General features: G+C 39.0%; 2 protein-coding genes across 2 annotated transcripts in view; both read left to right on the forward strand.

Annotated features, from left to right (window-relative positions):
• Positions 1-18,833, forward strand: part of LOC134755272 (uncharacterized) — a 234,927-nt gene that overhangs the window by 96,705 nt on the left and 119,389 nt on the right. The window lies entirely within an intron of this gene.
• Positions 13-12,054, forward strand: LOC134754839 (neuronal acetylcholine receptor subunit alpha-9). The gene is made up of 12 exons (XM_063691275.1): positions 13-124; positions 3,624-3,830; positions 5,759-5,890; positions 6,846-6,995; positions 7,831-8,024; positions 8,625-8,731; positions 8,955-9,086; positions 9,523-9,628; positions 10,135-10,330; positions 10,836-10,982; positions 11,138-11,298; positions 11,823-12,054. Exons 1-12 carry the CDS (start codon positions 37-39, stop codon positions 12,024-12,026), a joined length of 1,824 nt encoding a protein of 607 aa, XP_063547345.1. The 5' UTR covers positions 13-36; the 3' UTR covers positions 12,027-12,054.

Here is an 18,833-nt window from a genome sequence, read left to right on the forward strand (position 1 = left end):
ATTATCACTAACTTTATTTTTAGTGCCGTTTTAACTATGGATTGGTTACGTTTGCTGTTTTGTGCGGTTTTAGTGAAATTGTGTGAAGCCGCCAACGAAACTGGAAGTAATTTTACCTATGAAAGTAAGTTTCTTTCTTAGTTTTAAGTAGCTTTCTGTTTGGCACGTGGAAAACGGGAGCGCGTGTGAACAAACTTAGAACGTTTGCACGTATTCCTGCTACCTAAATGTGTCTGGATGAGATCGCTTTTTAGAAATAAGACCCGGTTCAACCAATGTCCTTTCGCTAAAGCCTATAACTAGAGAAAATTGATACATTCCAGCTATTTACAAGATTTCTGAACTTGGAGCCGATTCTGATGGAATAATTTGATATGCAACTTAGGGAAGAAATCAAATCATTTTGTTAAATGTTTTGATTTATGTTTCGAAGTAGTCACACTATGTACCTACCTATATTATAAAAACAATATAATAAATTCTTTATTTCGAAGCACTGAGACTCCATAGATGTTAGTTAGTTATAAATGTACTTAAAAGCTACGTTACATTACATACAAATATTCAAACATTTACATACAAATTTACACATTCTTAAATGGGGGGGGCTGAGTGCTATATGTTTGATTTGTCCAATTCAAGTAAATAAGGATTGGGCAGTCATATTTTTCAGCTTTTTTTTCAGCATATTATAAAAATCGTTCCAGATCTAGAGCAGAGCCCAACTGGGGAGGTACCTCCACCTTACAGAAAACCGCAGCCAAATAACACTAGACCCTACTAATAGTGTTGTGTTCCTGCCGGTGAGTAAGGTTGCCAGAGCTCGAGGGAGAGGAGTGTTAGGGTCGGCAACGCGCATGTAACTCCTCTGGAGTTGCAGGCGTACATAGGCTACGGAGACTGCTTAACATCAGGCGGGCCGTATGCTTGTTTGCCACCGACGTAGTATAAAAAAAAATGTTAAACTGAAATAGATGTCATATACCAAAAGTGGCAGAGGCCGGATTCGGACCGGCGTCTTTAGCGTACCGTGCCCGACCTCTTGGCTACCTGGGTACACGGCCGTACGTAGAAGTCTATGGAGTTACGCAGCGTCTTACGTAAGCGAAAAACTCGCGAAAGCGAAGCGAAGCCGCGCGGCGGGCCCACGGCGTTCGCGTTCGCAACGAGATCGCCCACGCACACTTCTATAGGTATCAAAGGATTGATTCACCCCGCGTCGTGTTGGCGTGTTGTTCGCCTACGTAGTACCTAAGCTGAAAACGAGAGCCACAACCAACTAGGCTAGAAGGCCGTCAATCAAAACCATATCAAAATGTTAAAACCGAACTCCTCATAAGATTCCAAAACTTGTCAGCCGTTACGTTGAATAATTAAATAGTTCCGGCTCGAACGTCCATTTGGTCGTTAAATATTTAAAGTAGGAACAGTTTCACAAACTTGAACGCTTTTAAATGTTAAAATTAAATTTTAAGTCTAAACTAGCGGTTGTGGGGGGTTCCTTCATAATATTGATTTGGGACTAAGGGTGCCACCTTTTTTCTTTACAAACATAGTATTTTTGTCAAAATATTGAAAAAATATAGTATTTACTGGGAAAAAAAAAAACGCCGATTTGAGGCGAATTAAAAATCCAATTCGCATACGATGTGACATCGGTGACATTTGTATAACCCTTTCTTGAGTTATGAAAATATAGTATTTTTTGTACCTTATTGTTTTTGTATAATATATAGTACAATTGACTAAAATATAGTACGATAAAACATAGTATATTATAGTATGGGTGGCAACCCTATTTGGGTCATACATTTCAGAGGGCTTACCGTGAACTTCGAAAATCGAAATTTCTTTATCTGCCGGTAGGGACCGCTCTTGTATGGAGCTCTTGCACATTTCCACTTAGTTTTTTTTCCTTTGAGGCAGAGTTTCTACTAAGTGATTGTGTTGGAGATGAGATTTTTTTTGGACATGGATTTTACTGTTTTTTTATTATTCTGACTTCTAGGCCATACAAGCCAATATTTACTTAGATTTTATTCCTAATTTTAGGTTGCCGCTGTCTTAGAAAAAATATTGTGTGCAACGACGATACATAATAAGTCTTACAATAGGGTATTTGACTACTAGTCAAATCAGTTTCTTTTTTCGAACTGTCAAAACGATTTTACTACTATGAAATTTATATGAAACACTAGCATGTGACGTCACAATCAAATTACCTACTCTTTATAGTTTTATAGTGGTGATAAAATAGAAATTGTGTCTCAAAATTACTGCTGTCTACGTTTCTCTATTAATCTTTTGGTGCTTTATTTCATACCCTATTCTCGGGCTTGTCTTTACAAAACTTAACTTCGTTTCGTTTGTAATTTCGGCCCTTGAATTTTAAGAACCCTTATTATGTACCTGTTGCACGAAATGCTATTTCAACTCCCCGGTGAGTTCCATAATAAAAATTTACATTTATTTTTCAGACCAGCAGTCAAGATTTGGAACTTAGATTAAAGTATATCCAATCTACTCAAATTGATTTACAATTGTGACTAATTATATAATAAATTTAAAAAATATATTATGGGGCGATTTTTAACTCGTGGTAGTTTTTTTAGTTATATTTCGCAACTAAACAGAGTACAGTACATATATTTTTTGTCCCAAATTGCGATTTCTCATTTATTCAGCTTCAGCCCAGAATAACTTTTCAAACCTACGAAATTTCAAAATCTGACAAAAAATACAAAAAATTAAAATCGGCCCAGATAACTTTCAAATCTGCATTTTTGTGAAACCGGCCCCAGTCGTATTTCCACAGAACTTCATAGGAATTATAGCCAAAGTTTAAAAAACAAGTTGAATGATTAAAAGTTCCGATTTCGTTGCTCGCTTCAATTTAAACAACTTCAATACTTTTTGTGTATAACAAATACTTAATTAATACTTAATTAATTAGTTAATTAGGTAGGTAAGTTAGTGAATTTTCAATTTTAACGTTGAGGGTTCCAGGTATTACGAAATTTGAAACAAGACATTACTTTGATGTGTATATTTTGTACGAAATAAGTACTGTGTAATGTGGAATTTGTATATTTGTTGTACAAAATTGTATTTGACGTGTACCAATGTAATGTAAATACGAATAAAGATTATCTTATCTTATCTTATGTTCCAGTTAGTTACGATTAGGTAAAATCGGACAATATTAAAACAGGCGTAATTTTACTTTGGAAAATTTCGATACATTCTTAGTATATTGTTGTTCGTTTTTTCTTAAGAAAGAAAATGTATAAATAAAAATATAAAAAATATTATAGGAAATTTTTACACAAATTGACTAAGCCCCACAGTAAGCTCAAGAATGCTTATGTTGTGGGTACTCAGACAACGATATGTATAATATACAAATACTTAAATACATAGAAAACAACCATGACTCGGAAACAAATCTGTGTCATCACACAAATAAATGCCCTTACCGGGATTCGAACCCGGCACCATCGGCTTCATAGGCAGGGTCACTACCCACTAGGCCAGACCGGTCGCGTGCATTCTGACTGCCTAGTCCCACTTTAGGTTGGCGGCCTTCGTGCCCACATTATTACTGTTGTTTTGTTAATTTTCAGTGGTGGCAAAATGCAAGGAGCACATATGTAAACACGGCTACAAGTACGAAACGTTTTACAAAATCGACGCCGAAGACCGTGAACACGTGATATCTGACGCCAGCGTGGCGCTGGAGATGCACATAGCCATCCTCGCGGCTAATAATGGCCATATTCTACTTTCTACTAAAGCTAATCCTACTGTGACGGATCCGGTATATGAAATAGGTGAGTTAACTTCTGGGTATGTCTACAGTAAAGGCGTGAACACAGTTTTGTGTTTGATCCATTTACTATTTTTAGGGTTCCGTACCCAAAGGGTAAAACCCGGGAAACGCAGTCTACGCAACGAAAAACCCAGTCTTAGTAATAGGGATTACTAAGACTCTACTGTCCGTCTGTCTGTCTGTCCGTCTGTCTGTCACCAGGCTGTATCTCATGAACCGTGATAGCTAGACAGTTGAAATTTTCACATATGATGTATTTCTGATGCCGCTATAAGTGCGCTATAACACAGACCACCCCTAACAACAAATACTAAAAAGTACGGAACCTCGGTGGGCGAGTCAGTCTCGCACTTGTCCGGTTTTTTTAAATGCCCTGATAAGTAACTAGGTAATTTCACTATTAGTTGAAACATGTGTTTATCTTCTGCGCCAGCCAAAAGATAGGTGCGACGATGAGCGAAGCGAGGTGGGGCGTGTGAAGAACCGTGAGTAAACAGCGCGCAAAACGATGAAAGTTGTTTGCGCGACAGCCATATCTTCCGTCGCAAGTTTCGCGCGGCGCGCCATATCTTTTGTCCCCTTTTAATTATTTGGCTCTACATTAAAAACCGGCCAAGTGCGAGTCGGACTCGCGTGCCGAGGGATCCGTACTTTTTAGTATTTGTTGTAATAGCGGCAACAGAAATACATCATCTGCGAAAATTTCAACTGTCTAGCTATCACGGTTCATGAGATACAAACTTAGGCCTACTGTCCACGGAAGCGTAGCTGCATAGACGCGTACTCGTCATTGTACGCTTGCTGTACGCTTGCTTGCAGCCTACATACAAAACCGCACAACTCTGTCGACGGAGCGGCAACGTCGCGTCAGCGACGCTGCATGCAAGCTTCACGCCGCGCCGCTGGGCGTACTGCATGTCATACGCCGGGCTACATCGCAAGGAATAGCACGTTGAGTTTTTGTAAATAACGTCTTCATCATTGGACGACATTCTCACGAATGAAAGGAAATGTAGGCTACGATACGCTTACGCTACGCTTCGTGGACAACGTCTGTACGCCGGGCTGCATGACAGCTGCACTGCGTATTCATGCAGCGTCTATGCAGCTACGCGTCGTGGACAGTAGGCCTTATGGGTATTAACTAACAACTGTCCATTTGTGTGCAAACTACCTAACAGCTATTACCGGAGTTCGCGAGTTATCAAATTAGGCTGCGATGGCTCCAACGGGACAGCAAACTAATTTGCGTGATTGTTGTTTAGATCTCGGTTTCAGATAGTGGATGATAATAGTATTTTATACAATCGTGATATAATGGAGAGCTTTCGCTGAGTGGCCTTATTGAGTACGAGATTAAAAAGCTTGATTATATCACTATTCTATACCTACAATACTTTTTCTACGAGTCAACAAAAATAATACTTTAAACTAGTAGAATCATATAGGTAAACAAACCAAAAGTATACTAAGGTACGCGAGCAGATCGCGGCTGCCATCATACTCGTACGTGCCCCGGCCGCCGGGGCCCGGCGGGTTGGTAACACCTTCTCGTAACATGAGGTCCTGGTACTTGCTCCTTGCTAAATTCAATTTTTAGACAGTTTTTTTCTCGATTTAGGCCACCGTAGCCTATGGAGACTAACAAGCAACGCTAAGCGGTTTTCGTAGTCTATGGATGTTGCTAGATTAAGTGTTTCACATGCGCGTTTCTGACTTTTGAAGCAATTGTTTACTATACAACCTAAACTAAATAATTAATTTGAGATATCGTTTTGTTTGACCTCCTCTCCTCGTCCTCTTGACAGCGGCGAGCTTGGTCAATTTCATTATAGTTAACTAAACCGTTTCGAAATGAATATTATAGTTGATTTGAGAGCCCACACGTGAAAAGTACCCAATTACAGTTTGGTATATGAAATTTGACAGTTGTCGGAGGAGGAGGCAACAAGTTCACAGAGCTGCGAAGGAACTTGAGACGCAACGGAAAGATCTCGAAGCCGACCGTCGGTATACTCTCCGCGATAGAATTCAGGCCGTTCTTCATCAGAATTACTACAGGTAACATAAATATAGACAAGCAATTGTACCATTGCTTAAGGTTTAATTAAACCTATGAGAAGTTTGCAATCAAACTTGAATCGAACTTAAGAAAAAAAAAATCGTTAACCCCTGGAGCCAGGGGTGCGAACTGCGGGTGCGGAACTCCTCGCTTCGGGCAAACTTGGCTCCGTTCGGTTCAGCATTGCTCCGAGCAATTATTAGGGTTGACACAACTTGACGTCCCTTTGCGTGCACGACCACAAATAAGATAATGACTTGAATTTTGACAACCCTAAATAACCGAAAGGGATAGTGCCTTATATTAGCAAGGGATAGCATGTTGCGACCCTGAACCGCTGTCAAACTTCGGTTTTGTAGGAAGTTTCCTATCTGTACGGTAGTACTATTATTTATTCTGTGCTGGGGCGCGAGTTTGACTCGCATTTGTCCGATTTTTTAGATTCTCCGCATTTGGATTGCTCACCCTACTGACAACAACACCAGACCTATAATGTAAGTCAGCTTTTTAGAACCAGATATAAGGACTTAGGTCAAAATTATTTTCATTGTTTTGTTCTATGTCCTCAAAAAATGTGACGGACTGGAGCTTTTTATATAAGATGAAATTTCGTTTATAATTTTCTCATGTGCTGATAGCCGAGCGGTAAGAGCGTGCGACTTTCAATCCGAAAGTTGCTGGTTCAAACTTATGTATGTACGATAGGTATATCATTTGATATTTAACACTCACTTTTCGATGAAGGAAATCGTGAGGAAACCGAAATAATCCCAAAAGGCCTAGTTTCCCCTCTGAGTTGGAAGATCAGAGCACTCACTTTCGTAAAAATATTGCCAACGCCAATTCTTGGGATTATTTACCAAATATGCACCTTAGGCTCCTATGAGCTGCGGCGAAAGAGCTGGGATAAATGCGAGGAAGATGATGATGATGATAAGGACTTTTGTATTTCAGATGGCGCTGTACAATTTGGCAAAGAAGGCAAGGAGCCCCTCTTGGACTATCGCGACAACAACCCCCTAGCCATTCGGTATTTCAGCTTCGCTGCTTGGAACGGAGTTGAAGCTAAATTCTGCTACGATTGTCCACCTAAAGGAACTAATAGTAAGTGTGTCCATGGTGGCGTAGACATAGACATAGACATAAGGTATTACAACAGGCCACAATTTCCAAACTTATTTCTACACATCTTATTACAAAAATCACCATCAATCATCTGGCATGATTCTGGTAAGACCTTTAAGGAAGGGAGGTCAGGGCAACCGACACTTCGTTTTCTATGACAACTGACCGGTGATCACGTGATGCTTTGCAACGAAGTGTCGGATCCCTCGGCCCGGACCCGGGCCGTTCTAACGTGAGTCATCCTTTAGCCGTGACGAATGGCGTAAAAGAGGGAAGATATGGGTTCCCCTCATCTGGCATAATATTGTTTGCCAGAAATACACTTCGCATAACACTTATCGCAGAAAACTTTTAGTCGAATGATACTTTCGCATAAATATATACTTGCCATAATAGTCAGTTCGCATAATATTAATTTGGCAGAATTTTCTAACTGGTTAGGTTAGAGTTTTCTGCCAAATAATATTATATGAAAAGCAGTATGCCAAAAAGTATTTCTGCTAAACGATATTTCTACCAAGTAACATTATGCAATACAAAAATATGTCAAAAAACTTTCTGCAACACAATAGGGAACTGGAAGATATATACAGTAGTTGAGCTCTCTTTAGAGAGTTGGGAAACTCTCTCGTAAAATTATTAGTGTTAGTTCATTTAGGTACTTTATTTATTCAAATCAGATGTAAGGATAAAATCTAGGTTAAATATTTACTTATAACCATGCAGTCCTTAATTATCCATAGGTACTAGGTATATTACCAGTCGCCTCAGAAGTCACTGTGGTAGACCTGTATTTTATTTTACTATCCCCTAGGTTCCACAACAAATTCAGAAGCCGTGGACCCCCTAATGTCAAACGCAGACAAACTCAAGGCTGCACTTCTTCAAGACCGCGCCCCGCACCTGCCACCCACGTCCCCCGTCACCATAAGGCTCGGCTTTAAGATTACCAGCCTTAAGTACAGCCCGTTCACTTCCAAGATGGTCACTGGGGTCGCTATAGTGGCGGTAAGTCCTGGTCACTTACTAGGGGATCGGTAATTTTTATCCGTCAGCTGTTTTGTTTATATTGTGCAAGTGGCAAACAAATAAACCACCCGTCTGATGATTAGCATTTACGGTAGCCCATGAAAGCCTGCAACTCTAGAAGTTCCTCTTGCGTATTGACGAACCTTTAGGCTGGTTTTCGGTGTAGATGAGTGGAGTAGAGAAGAGAGGAGACGAGCGGGAATCAACATAACATTGATCCTTGTCCGCTCCGCTAGATTACAACCAATGCTATTGAGCTTAGAATAAATTTAAAAGTGGAAAAATTACTGCCTTGGGTGAGACTTGAACTCACGGCCTCTGCTATTGGTTAATTAAAATGCACGTCTCCTCTCATCTCCACTCATCTCCGCCTAAGTGGAAAGGCAGTCTTAGAAACCTATACAGTGTATGTAGATACACTCCTTTTTTGGAGTCTCATCGTGTTATCTCTTGAGAAAATCTCGGCTGTTTCTACTGTTTTTTCGATCCATTCGCCTTTCTCCAATATTTTCACCGCACACTTCACGAAAGCCCTGACCTATGGGTAAGCTACTATCGTTATTATCGTACTTGTTTCAGAGTTGGGTGGACGACAGCATGGCGTGGAATCCAGATAAGTTCAACAATATCACCAAGTTGACCTTCAGCGACGGACAAATTTGGCGCCCCACGTTTTTCCTTTTCAAGTAAATATTATGATAATTATATTTTTTAGTTTTATGACAATTTCGTACGCACATTTTGGACTGTGACAAAACTGTCCCACAAATATAGGGTAGGTTTTATTATGTGTTACTTAAATATATCAATAGTGATTCCGTGAGGAAAATATCCCGAAATATTTGTTTTTTTTTTCTATACAAATTAAATAGCACACTTTTCTCAATAATGTCAGAAATATTATTTCAGTTCTGAAGACCAAGGATCCGTGGACATTGACAACCCAGGTCCCATCACGATGGTGAACAGCGGTGAAGCGACCTACTACTTTCAAACTCATCTCACCAGCTGGTGCTTTAATTACGCCAAAACTACCAATAAGTAAGAACCCACTTTGCACAGTATATTTACACCAACACTACAATGGCGGGGAGTTTAAATCTTGAAGCGCCATAATAGGCAACGAAAACGGAAAAATAAAGTGCCAAATTGTTTTCAAATAGGCAAGATTAATGCCGCGCCACTGATTACTACAGTCACTCAGGCGTGGCTCCGTTGAATAATCTGATCTTGTATCGGATTCGGCAGTTTACCCCGGAACCTTTAAAAAACGACACCCTTCGGTCAAGTCGGCGCACTCGTTGGTTCCCTGCAGCGATCGTGGATGTCTTAATGTCTACCATTTACATTAGTCAGTTTTGTGTTGCCGTAATCCAACTTTTCCGTCTTCTCAGCTTCCACAGCTGTTGAACGGAAAAAACTCATTCTGTAAGATACTTGACATACTCGTATTAAACAAAATATATAACCTTTTCAGCTGGCCTCACGACGACTATCATTGCTCCATAATCATCGCTCCGTGGGAGCCGCACGAGAAGATAATTCTCGAGCAAATCAGTCATGCGGATAAGAAGATGGCTATTGTAAGTACTTTTATAGCCTCATATCAAGGGCCTTTAAACAACGGCTCGTGAGCCAGAACCAACCCGCGAGGCTGCAAATTAGGCCCGTAAAAATAGCCAAAATTCTTACAAACTGTTCCGCGAAAAGGAAGCATAAGCCTGGCCGTGGCATTCGGTTTAAAAAGTTTGAAACTTCATCAGCACGTTTGTCTAATAAGATTATACTTTACTGAACGATATCCACGACTGGAAAGATATCCATAACGACCGATCTACCGTGCGTTGTCCTTATCCATGGGCTCCATCTGGTCATCGGTCAACCTTGCTAGGGACATTCTGTCCTTATTATTCGCAGCCCAACTCGTACGCATCAATATTTAATTAGTAGAATTATGCTCGATGCATACGGGTATCATGAACAAGGATGAAATCCCTCATGCTGGCTGACACAAATATCAAGAGAAATTTCTTAAAGTTTTTAATCTCACCAGAAAGCCAATAGTTTTAAGTCCACCAGCTCTAAACAGTTCGCAGATAGCAGCAAAGTCATCCCCAACGAATGGAGCATCGAATGGAAGCAAGGAGTGGTGGAACCATCAGCATGGCATACCATCTTCACGGCAAACGACAACGACACCAACCAGAGCGACCGGTTTCTGGTCAACATTGCGCTGAAGAGGAGGGCTACGGCGTTCAACGTTGTGTTTTATACACCGCTGCTGGGTGAGTCAGTAAGAATTTCACATTTTCTAAGAGTATTTCCGTTTGCAGCTGAAAGCTCAAGATTCGTTCAGCTACCTTATCTGACCTTGGCCCTCTTAACCAAAAAAAGGGTAATATACAATTATCTCATGGTTTATACTCTTTAACTGACCATACGGCTTAGATACAAATGCATAAGGTTCAACTATGGTTAGTTGAGTGTTGCTAATCGGATTTAAACTGTTGTGAGACATACTAACATTAAATCATTTTACGGTTTAGACTCACTTGTTTTAGTCACTCGCGAGTGACTAAAACAAGTGAGTCTAAACCGTAAAATGATTTAATGTTGAGTGTTGCTGTTTAGTAGGTGCTAACTATAAGAAAAGGGAGCCCCTTTAGTCCAAGCTAAGCGCATTGGTTAAATTAAATGTATGGCGGTCGCCTTCAGCGTTTAGCGTGAAAGCGGGCGTGCAGGTTAAACCCTTAACATGATGTATAAGCTGAATATACATTCTTGTTCCAGTCCTCGTGTTATTCGTCCTCATGTCGTTCTGGAGTGAGCCCCTGCAGATGTCCCGTGTGTGGTTCTACGCTGGTTCTACCGTTGTCATATGTGTGGGGCTGTGCTACGTCGACTATCTCGTGCCTATACACACAGTGCCTACTATACGTGAGTGTAAATAATCTACTAACATCAGAACAGAATAGGCACAACCTAGTTGTGAGCCTTGGCTTCTGGAGTGAGCCTCTTCAAATTTTATCGACACCCTTAAAACTAGAACCATCAGGATCACCAAGTCTCTATTTTCAAATTTTTCTTTTCAGTGGTCCTGTACGTGACGGTGATGGGCGGTGTTCTACTAGCGTTGTTGCTACAGGTTCTTCTGATGACCTCAACGGCGGAACGTCTCTGCCAGACCCACTTAGTGCAATCGCTTCTCCGTTCCAGGATGTGTAGGATTTTGTTCTTCTTGCCGCCTGTTAAGGTGAGTTCTAACTTGAATTGATCTAAGTGATGACAAGAGGGGAGGTTCTACGGATGACCTCAATGGCATAGAAGCTCTGCTAGACCTACTATGTCTAATCTTCGGTCCAGGTTGTTTAGGAAATCCTGTGGTTGTTTAGAAAACAAGATACTTCCACAGGTTTTACATGAGTAAATGACAACCATAAGGAGGCTCTGCCATGCACATATCATACCCACATGCTTCAAAATTAGTAAGTTAATCTCTTCTTTTGCCTCCTGCCCTATTAAAGTTAGAATCAATTTCATTGGCTTTTAGATAACATACATGGACAAGATCATCTTTAGGTTCTATATTTGACGAAAATAATAAGTGTTGGAGCATTCTAGCAGATTAGCGCTTACGAAAATTAAAGTGCTCTTTTTTATTCTCTGCGTTTTAATTTGACATCCTAATATTTAATCGTCATCGTAAAGACACTCAACTCAGGTGAAGGTGAAATGGTTGATTATTTAACCAATCTGAACTAAAACTTTCTTTTGCAGAGCGCTGAAAACTATGACAGAATAAACGAGGCATACTCCGGTGAGGAAGACGAGATTACGCCCCCCAGAAACGGAAACATTCCAGAGATGGAGACGGAGACACCAACACCGAGCGAGAGAGACGAGGTCGCAGCGGCTTTGGACTGGTTTCTGTTTCTTGTCTACTCTCTAGTCATAGCTGTTATGCTGGCTATGCATTTTTAAAATTTGAACGCTAGTGATCTCCAAAATACATCATGCATAATATTATAAAGTTTAATTTGACCAACAGCACTTCTACAAGGATCAGAAGTCAAAACTGCGATCTTATTGAATTAGATCGCAGTTTTCACTTCTGTCTCAAATAGTTATAAGAATGGGAGAGGATCGGGCTGTGAAGAGGGCGTTCTTGGGACGACCGACTGGTAGTCGTCTGGTGGGTCGGCCCAGGTATCGCTGGGAAGACAGTGTGATGGCGGATCTGCTTCACCTTCGCGTCAGTAACTGGCAGAAAGTTGCGCAGGATCGGGACTGACGGCACGCTCTCGTTTCGGAGGCCAAGATTCTTTTTGGATCACTAAGCCAAAATAGTTGGTTATAAGTTGTCTTCTTTACAATGTCTCCTTAAAAGCAGAGCCATCTATAGGTAGGTACAAATTTTTTTTACAGTAATAAAACCTTTAAACAAATAAAAAAATTAAAAGCCGACAAACCATACCTAACCTTTGTCACACATATTTGTCGTAAGCTCTTAAGCCGGATTATTCCGGCAGGATTAAGAGACTGAATTTTCGTGTGGATTAACTGAAATCTAATACACGCTCGCGAGTGGAGGCTCATTTAAATTGGGGAAAAGCGAGCTATTTGATATATGCGGATAAAGTTTGCTGGAAACGGCTGATCCTAATGTACGCTGGATGTTTTTCAAATGGATTGGAATTAATTAAGATTTAAGCGATAATTTTTATAATTTATCAAGGACTTTGTGGCAGTGACATTTCCGTATTCCCGCTACTGAAATACTGAAACGCTGTTGAAGACACAGTCAGAAAATTGGGAAATCGAGGATTTTTTTAATTACTATTACTATACTTGTACTCCTATAATAGTGCTTTGTGTTTTTTTTTTATAGTAACTACCTAAATAAACGGTACTAGTACGAACTAAGTATTTAAATAGTTTAGAAATAATGAAATTAAACGTGTAAAAATTTGCGCCTCCCTAAAGCTCGTGTGGTGGAAATATTCCCTGTCCTAGTGTGAAGTCTCGGTTGCTCAGTCGACAGTGCGCAGTGCGATAGGCTAAGTGACCTAAGAGGCGCAAGTTCTAACCTCGCCCGAGACAGTGATTTTTTCCACTTATAATAATTTATTTAAAGGGTTCTCTTGATTTCTCTACGACCCAAAACATCGAACAGACGAAATTTTTTTATGATGTATCTTAGGCAGGCGCTTGACTACGATCCCACCTGATGGTAAGTGATGATGCGGTCTACGGTGGAGCACGCTTACCTATGAGATACCTATTAACTCTTGCCTTGAAGAGCCCCTGATTGTACTCATGCGGAAACACAGACTCGGGCAGGGTGTTCCACTCCTTGGCAGTTCGCATAAGAAATGTGGAAGCAAAACGCTTCGTGCGTATTTTTTGAGTTCCTACCATGAAGCGATGACGGAGTGCCGTTTGATGATCATGACAGGGGAACATTGCCAATAATAATTATATCCTTTCAAACAAAAAACATTTTTTCTAATGAGGCCAGGCATCTTGGACTTTCAGGAACTTGTAAATAAAAAAAACCAGCCAAGTGCGAGTCATAATGCAAAAAACGGCAAAAAAATCAAGTTTGTTGTACGGGAGCCCCACTCAAATATTCATTTTATTCTGTTTTTAGTATTTGTTGTTATAGCGGCAACAGAAATACATCATCTGTAAAAATTTCAACTGTCTAGCTATCACGGTTGATGAGATACAGCCTGGTGACAGACACACGGACAGATGGATGGATGGAGTCTTAGTAATAGGGTCCCGTTTTTACGGAACCCTAAAAATGGGAGCGTAATTTGGATTGTATGGCGGCGGCTAGGTTCGTGTGACTCTTAATAAGTTGGAAATTGTCAATTTCCTTGATAAAATACTGTGTTCTATCACGGTTCATGAGATACAGTCTGGTGACAGACGAGGCGGACCGACAGACAGACGGACAGTAGAGTCTTAGAAATAGGGTCCCGTTTTTACCCTTTGGGTACGGAACCTCTTTACCTAGATAACCTGTTTTGAAGTCAAAGAAAGAAAAACCGGCCCTTCCAGTGGTAATAAGTTAAGTGTATCTGTGTGTGAACAATTTTCACCGCTTAACGAACCAATCACTTTTCTTTGATGTGTGTGTGCTCTCCTGTCGGTTTTCAAATGCAAAATCCAATTTCGATCGATTTGTGAAAAAATTAAGTATTATTGATCAGCGCTAAAACGCTTTTTAAAATGGAAAGGTGCGTTTGGTTTGTATCTATTTTTAAGTTTCGGAGAAAATTGGACGTGTATTACCACCTTTCGGTCATACAAATACTTTAACTGCAAATAAAAATTATGTTTTTGTGCCCAAGGAAGGGATATGAAAGGGGCGACCTACGCAGAAGATATTTTAACATTTTCATTAACTTTTTCGTGATCGTAGCTTTGACATTACTTGGGACGACTTCATTTGCTTGTTTACTTGTTTGTATGAAGCTGTTTGCAGGGTTTTTTTACTTTTAATTTTTAAAACAGCTGATCTAGTTACTAAAGACTACTTATTGTAACTAAATATTAGCATATTAACTAAATATTATTATTATTATAAGTATATTAACTAAATATTATTTATTCGTATTAGGGTTACCTGTAAGGATAGTTGCTGTATTTAATAAAATAAAATAAAATAAATAAGTTTAGTAAACAAGAATGTAGGTATTCATTTCTTGGCACGATTTGTAAACCTAACGGCTTGCCGTATACGTTGGTCAGTATTGATAAATAGTTGCGTAAATTACCTACGAGCAGATTATATTTCAATTCAAATCGATTCAAAAATTCACGTAAGTATATCACTTGTTACGAACCTATGCCATAATATAATCCAAGGAAAAACTAAAATCTCGCCATCAACAGATGGGTTTTCCGTAGGTCCCAATCCTTTTATAACCGGACGGGTATCGAAAACACACGTCTGCTCAGTTTGTTCAGTTTTGGGTTGCCATGTACAAATATATGAAGTTCTGCCAAATTCTTGATTTTATTTTTTTACTAACTTTCGTCCGCGTGAAATTAGCTATTTAGGTACCTCCATTTTTAAACAAATCTGCCTTTAATCCATCCTTTTTTTAACCGTCAAATTGGTCCACTGTATAAATTTCCAACCCATTTTTTACACCCTTAAAGGATGGTTTCGGGGACAAAAATTATTCTGTATCCTTCCCCACAGCTTAAACTATCCCCATACCAAGTTTCATCTAAATCGGTTCAGTGGTTATTGATTCCCCATACAAATTTCCACCCCCCTTTTCACCCCCTTAAGCGGTGAATTCTGGGATAAAAAGTTTCCTATGTCTTTCCTTGGGACTCAAGCTATTTGTATACAAAATTTCAACTAAAACGGTTCAGCGGTTTAAGCGTGAAGAGGTAACACACAGACAGACAGACAGACTTTCACATTTATAATATTAGTATGGATGTTTTTAACGTGCTGAACTCATCGTTGATGATAGCCATATGTTTATTTAAAAAGTTCATGGCTACATTTTTCAACATCAAATAGCGGTAGATATAGACCGCCAAAATAGCCAAATAACATATTGAAACACACATTTAATTTCTTAGTTTTGTTACTCTAGCAACAATGTGTTCCGATATAAAACTCAAACTCAAAACTCAAAATATTATTTATTCAAATAGGCCTAGCAACAAGCACTTTTAAATTGTCAATTTTTAAATATTACCTTAATCTAAATATCAGAGCAATTTATTGATGCAGTTATTATTATTCTTACAAACATTGAATTATTATAGATATGACCACATCGACTTATATTTGACCACTTCGACTGTCACAACCTAACTGAGGCTGGCTGTTACATTTATGACGTGACAACGTCTTAAAAAACGAAGAACACCGGTAGCATGCACGAAAAAGCGTTACGTTGTGGACAGATCTCCATGGTAACGTTGTGGACAGATCTCCATTGTAACGTTACGGCCTATCAATATTTTCTTATCGCAAAATTTTCGTATCGACTTTACAGACAACCAATTATTTTTTTAATTACATAATTTCCAAAACGTCCGTTTGCATGCTGATAAATAGCCATCGTAAATGTTGCAATTTCGGTGCAACAATAATGCCTTGAATTTATCTGCAGTGTATACTCGTAAATGAGTTTACTAATTATTAATCCTTAATAACAGTAGTAGTAATATCATAAAGTAATTAGTATGCAGTCTGTGGTAATATTAAACCTAATTGAGCGTTTCTTAAAAAAAATACTCAGAATCACGAGCTCTTTCGATCCTAATGGGATAAAAAAATGTCTCAAGGTTTTTTTCTTATTGTGTTACCATTTCCCCATATACTTCGTATTGCTGTAACAAAAAGGAAAGTTTGAAAAATGTATGGAAATTTTGGGACACTATTTCTCCTATAAGACATTCCTGACTATTAGAAATAACACAAAAGTGGCAAAAAAGGTCACATAAAAAAATGGCAAAAAAAACGCTCAATTGGTTATATCTCTAGATATTATTTTAAGTAATACTGTTATAACTACGCTGCACCTAAATTGCAATAAAAATGGCTCACTCAACATTAACAATCACTATCAATTTCTAAAATTATTGGCATTTTTCGAATCCTGACATCTGGTAACACTCGTAGTACGTGATACTCCAAGATATTGAAAAGGTACGCTTCCTTTGGTAAGGGTCTCCCGACCGGATAGACGTTATGCTCGCATTTTTGATATTGGAAATATCTGGAGATCCCCAAGATTTGTACGCAAATCCTGCAATTTTGTCTGACGAGCTTATTGTAGATTCAGTTTTTAATATGCATAAATGTGCCTGAGAAAATGTAAAGATGCATTTCCATGGGAAAATTTGCAATGTCGAAGGATATATTTCTAGTCAAATTATACCTATTATAATTATATTGAAGTGAATGATTGTTACAATACATACTCAGCAAATAAGTTCATATCTCTCCTGTAGACAATCCACGAGTTAATAGCCCCATAAAGCCTTATTTTCCGATTGAACCATTTATCCGCATGAAAGAGTTCCCTTTTTAATGAACTCGTATACAGGGTGGCTAAAAAAATTGTGCATTCCTGTTGCCAGGGAGGTTTTGGGATAATACTAGGCAACTTTTACTATGGGACCAAAAATCGCGAAAAAAAATTTGGCTGTTTCATACATTTTGGCTGGTCCATTTTCTATGGCAGGGTAATTTTTTTGCGATTTCGTGGTTGGTCCCATAGTAAAAGTTGCTCAGTATAATTCCAAAACCTCCCTGGCAACGGGAATGCACTTATTTTTCAGCCACAGAGCAACATAGACCTACGCGCATATGCATAAAATTCAATTTAAGTTTCGACACTTCGGTGACGTGGCGTCTGTCTGAGTGACAGCTTCTGAAAAGGTTAAGAGCTTAGGAATACCGCATTGTCATCTAGCCTAGCCTAGACTTCTCAAAAATAGGCAAAATATTAACATCCTATCCTTCGTCAACATCTGCCCTGTGGCTTTACATTAAAACCACATTTTTTTCTACATCTATTGAATGGCATAGAATTTACCATAACAATAGACCCTCAGCCTTTCCGCGCGATGACGTGAAAATGACACTTTTATGGGCGCCCGAGTATGCGGATTTTATATCTAATATCCCTCGTCAAGGTTGCGGCTATTATTAAAGGAATATGTATTGTATAGTTTTGATAGGAGGTTGGACACTTGAATAAGATATATGTATAATAGTGTAAGAATGTCTTATTTCATGTGTTTTGTGTAGGGTGAGTCTGAGAGAATTGCCCAGATGAGTTCATCAATCGATATTTTTAAATAAATAAATAAATAAATATTATAGGGACATTCTTACACAAATTGACTAAGTCCCACGGTAAGCTCAAGAAGGCTTGTGTTGTGGGTACTCAGACAACGATAATATATATAATACTTATACAAATACTTAAATACATATAAAACATCCATGACTCAGGAACAAATATCTGTGTTCATCACACAAATAAATGCCCTTAGCGGGATTCGAACCCAGGACCATCGGCTTCACAGACAGGGTCACTACCCACTAGGCCAGACCGGTCGTCTTATATTTGCGCTTGTAAAATGTTGTTGATACTGTAAATCACTCATTAAGGGTCATCAGATACACAAGAAATAATACGCGGGGTACCACAGGGTAGCGTTTTAGGTCCCTTACTGTTCAACGTATATATTAATGACCTCCCACTAGCCGTTGACTATCCTATGATACTCTTTGCTGATGACAGCACAGTAATTATCTCAGGAGAAGATTCAGATTTAGAGACGTACCAATTGAACATTAATAGAACGCTTGAACGAATAATTGAATGGATAGACAAAAATAATTTAAAAATTAATCTATCTAAAACAAAAATAATGCATTTTAGACAAAGAGTTAATAACACAATTGATTTAAATATTAATTATAAGAATACACAGATTGACAAAACTGAAATGACGCGCTTTTTAGAATTACATTTAGACAATAAATTGACATGGAAGAATCAAATCGATATAGTATGTAGTAAACTAGACCAATATTCCTACGCTTTATATAACCTAAGGAAAGTAGCTAATCAGGCTACTGTGCTTACAGCGTATCACGCATATGTAACGTCCACTTTACGGTATGGAGTTATATTCTGGGGAAACTCCACAGATAGAGAAAGAGCTTTTAGAGCACAAAAGAAATGTCTTAGAGCAGCATGTTATAAAAAACCTTTAGAGCCATGTAAACCC

Source organism: Cydia strobilella, chromosome 2 (genome assembly GCF_947568885.1).
Source record: "Cydia strobilella chromosome 2, ilCydStro3.1, whole genome shotgun sequence".
Taxonomy (NCBI): Eukaryota; Metazoa; Arthropoda; class Insecta; order Lepidoptera; family Tortricidae; genus Cydia; species Cydia strobilella.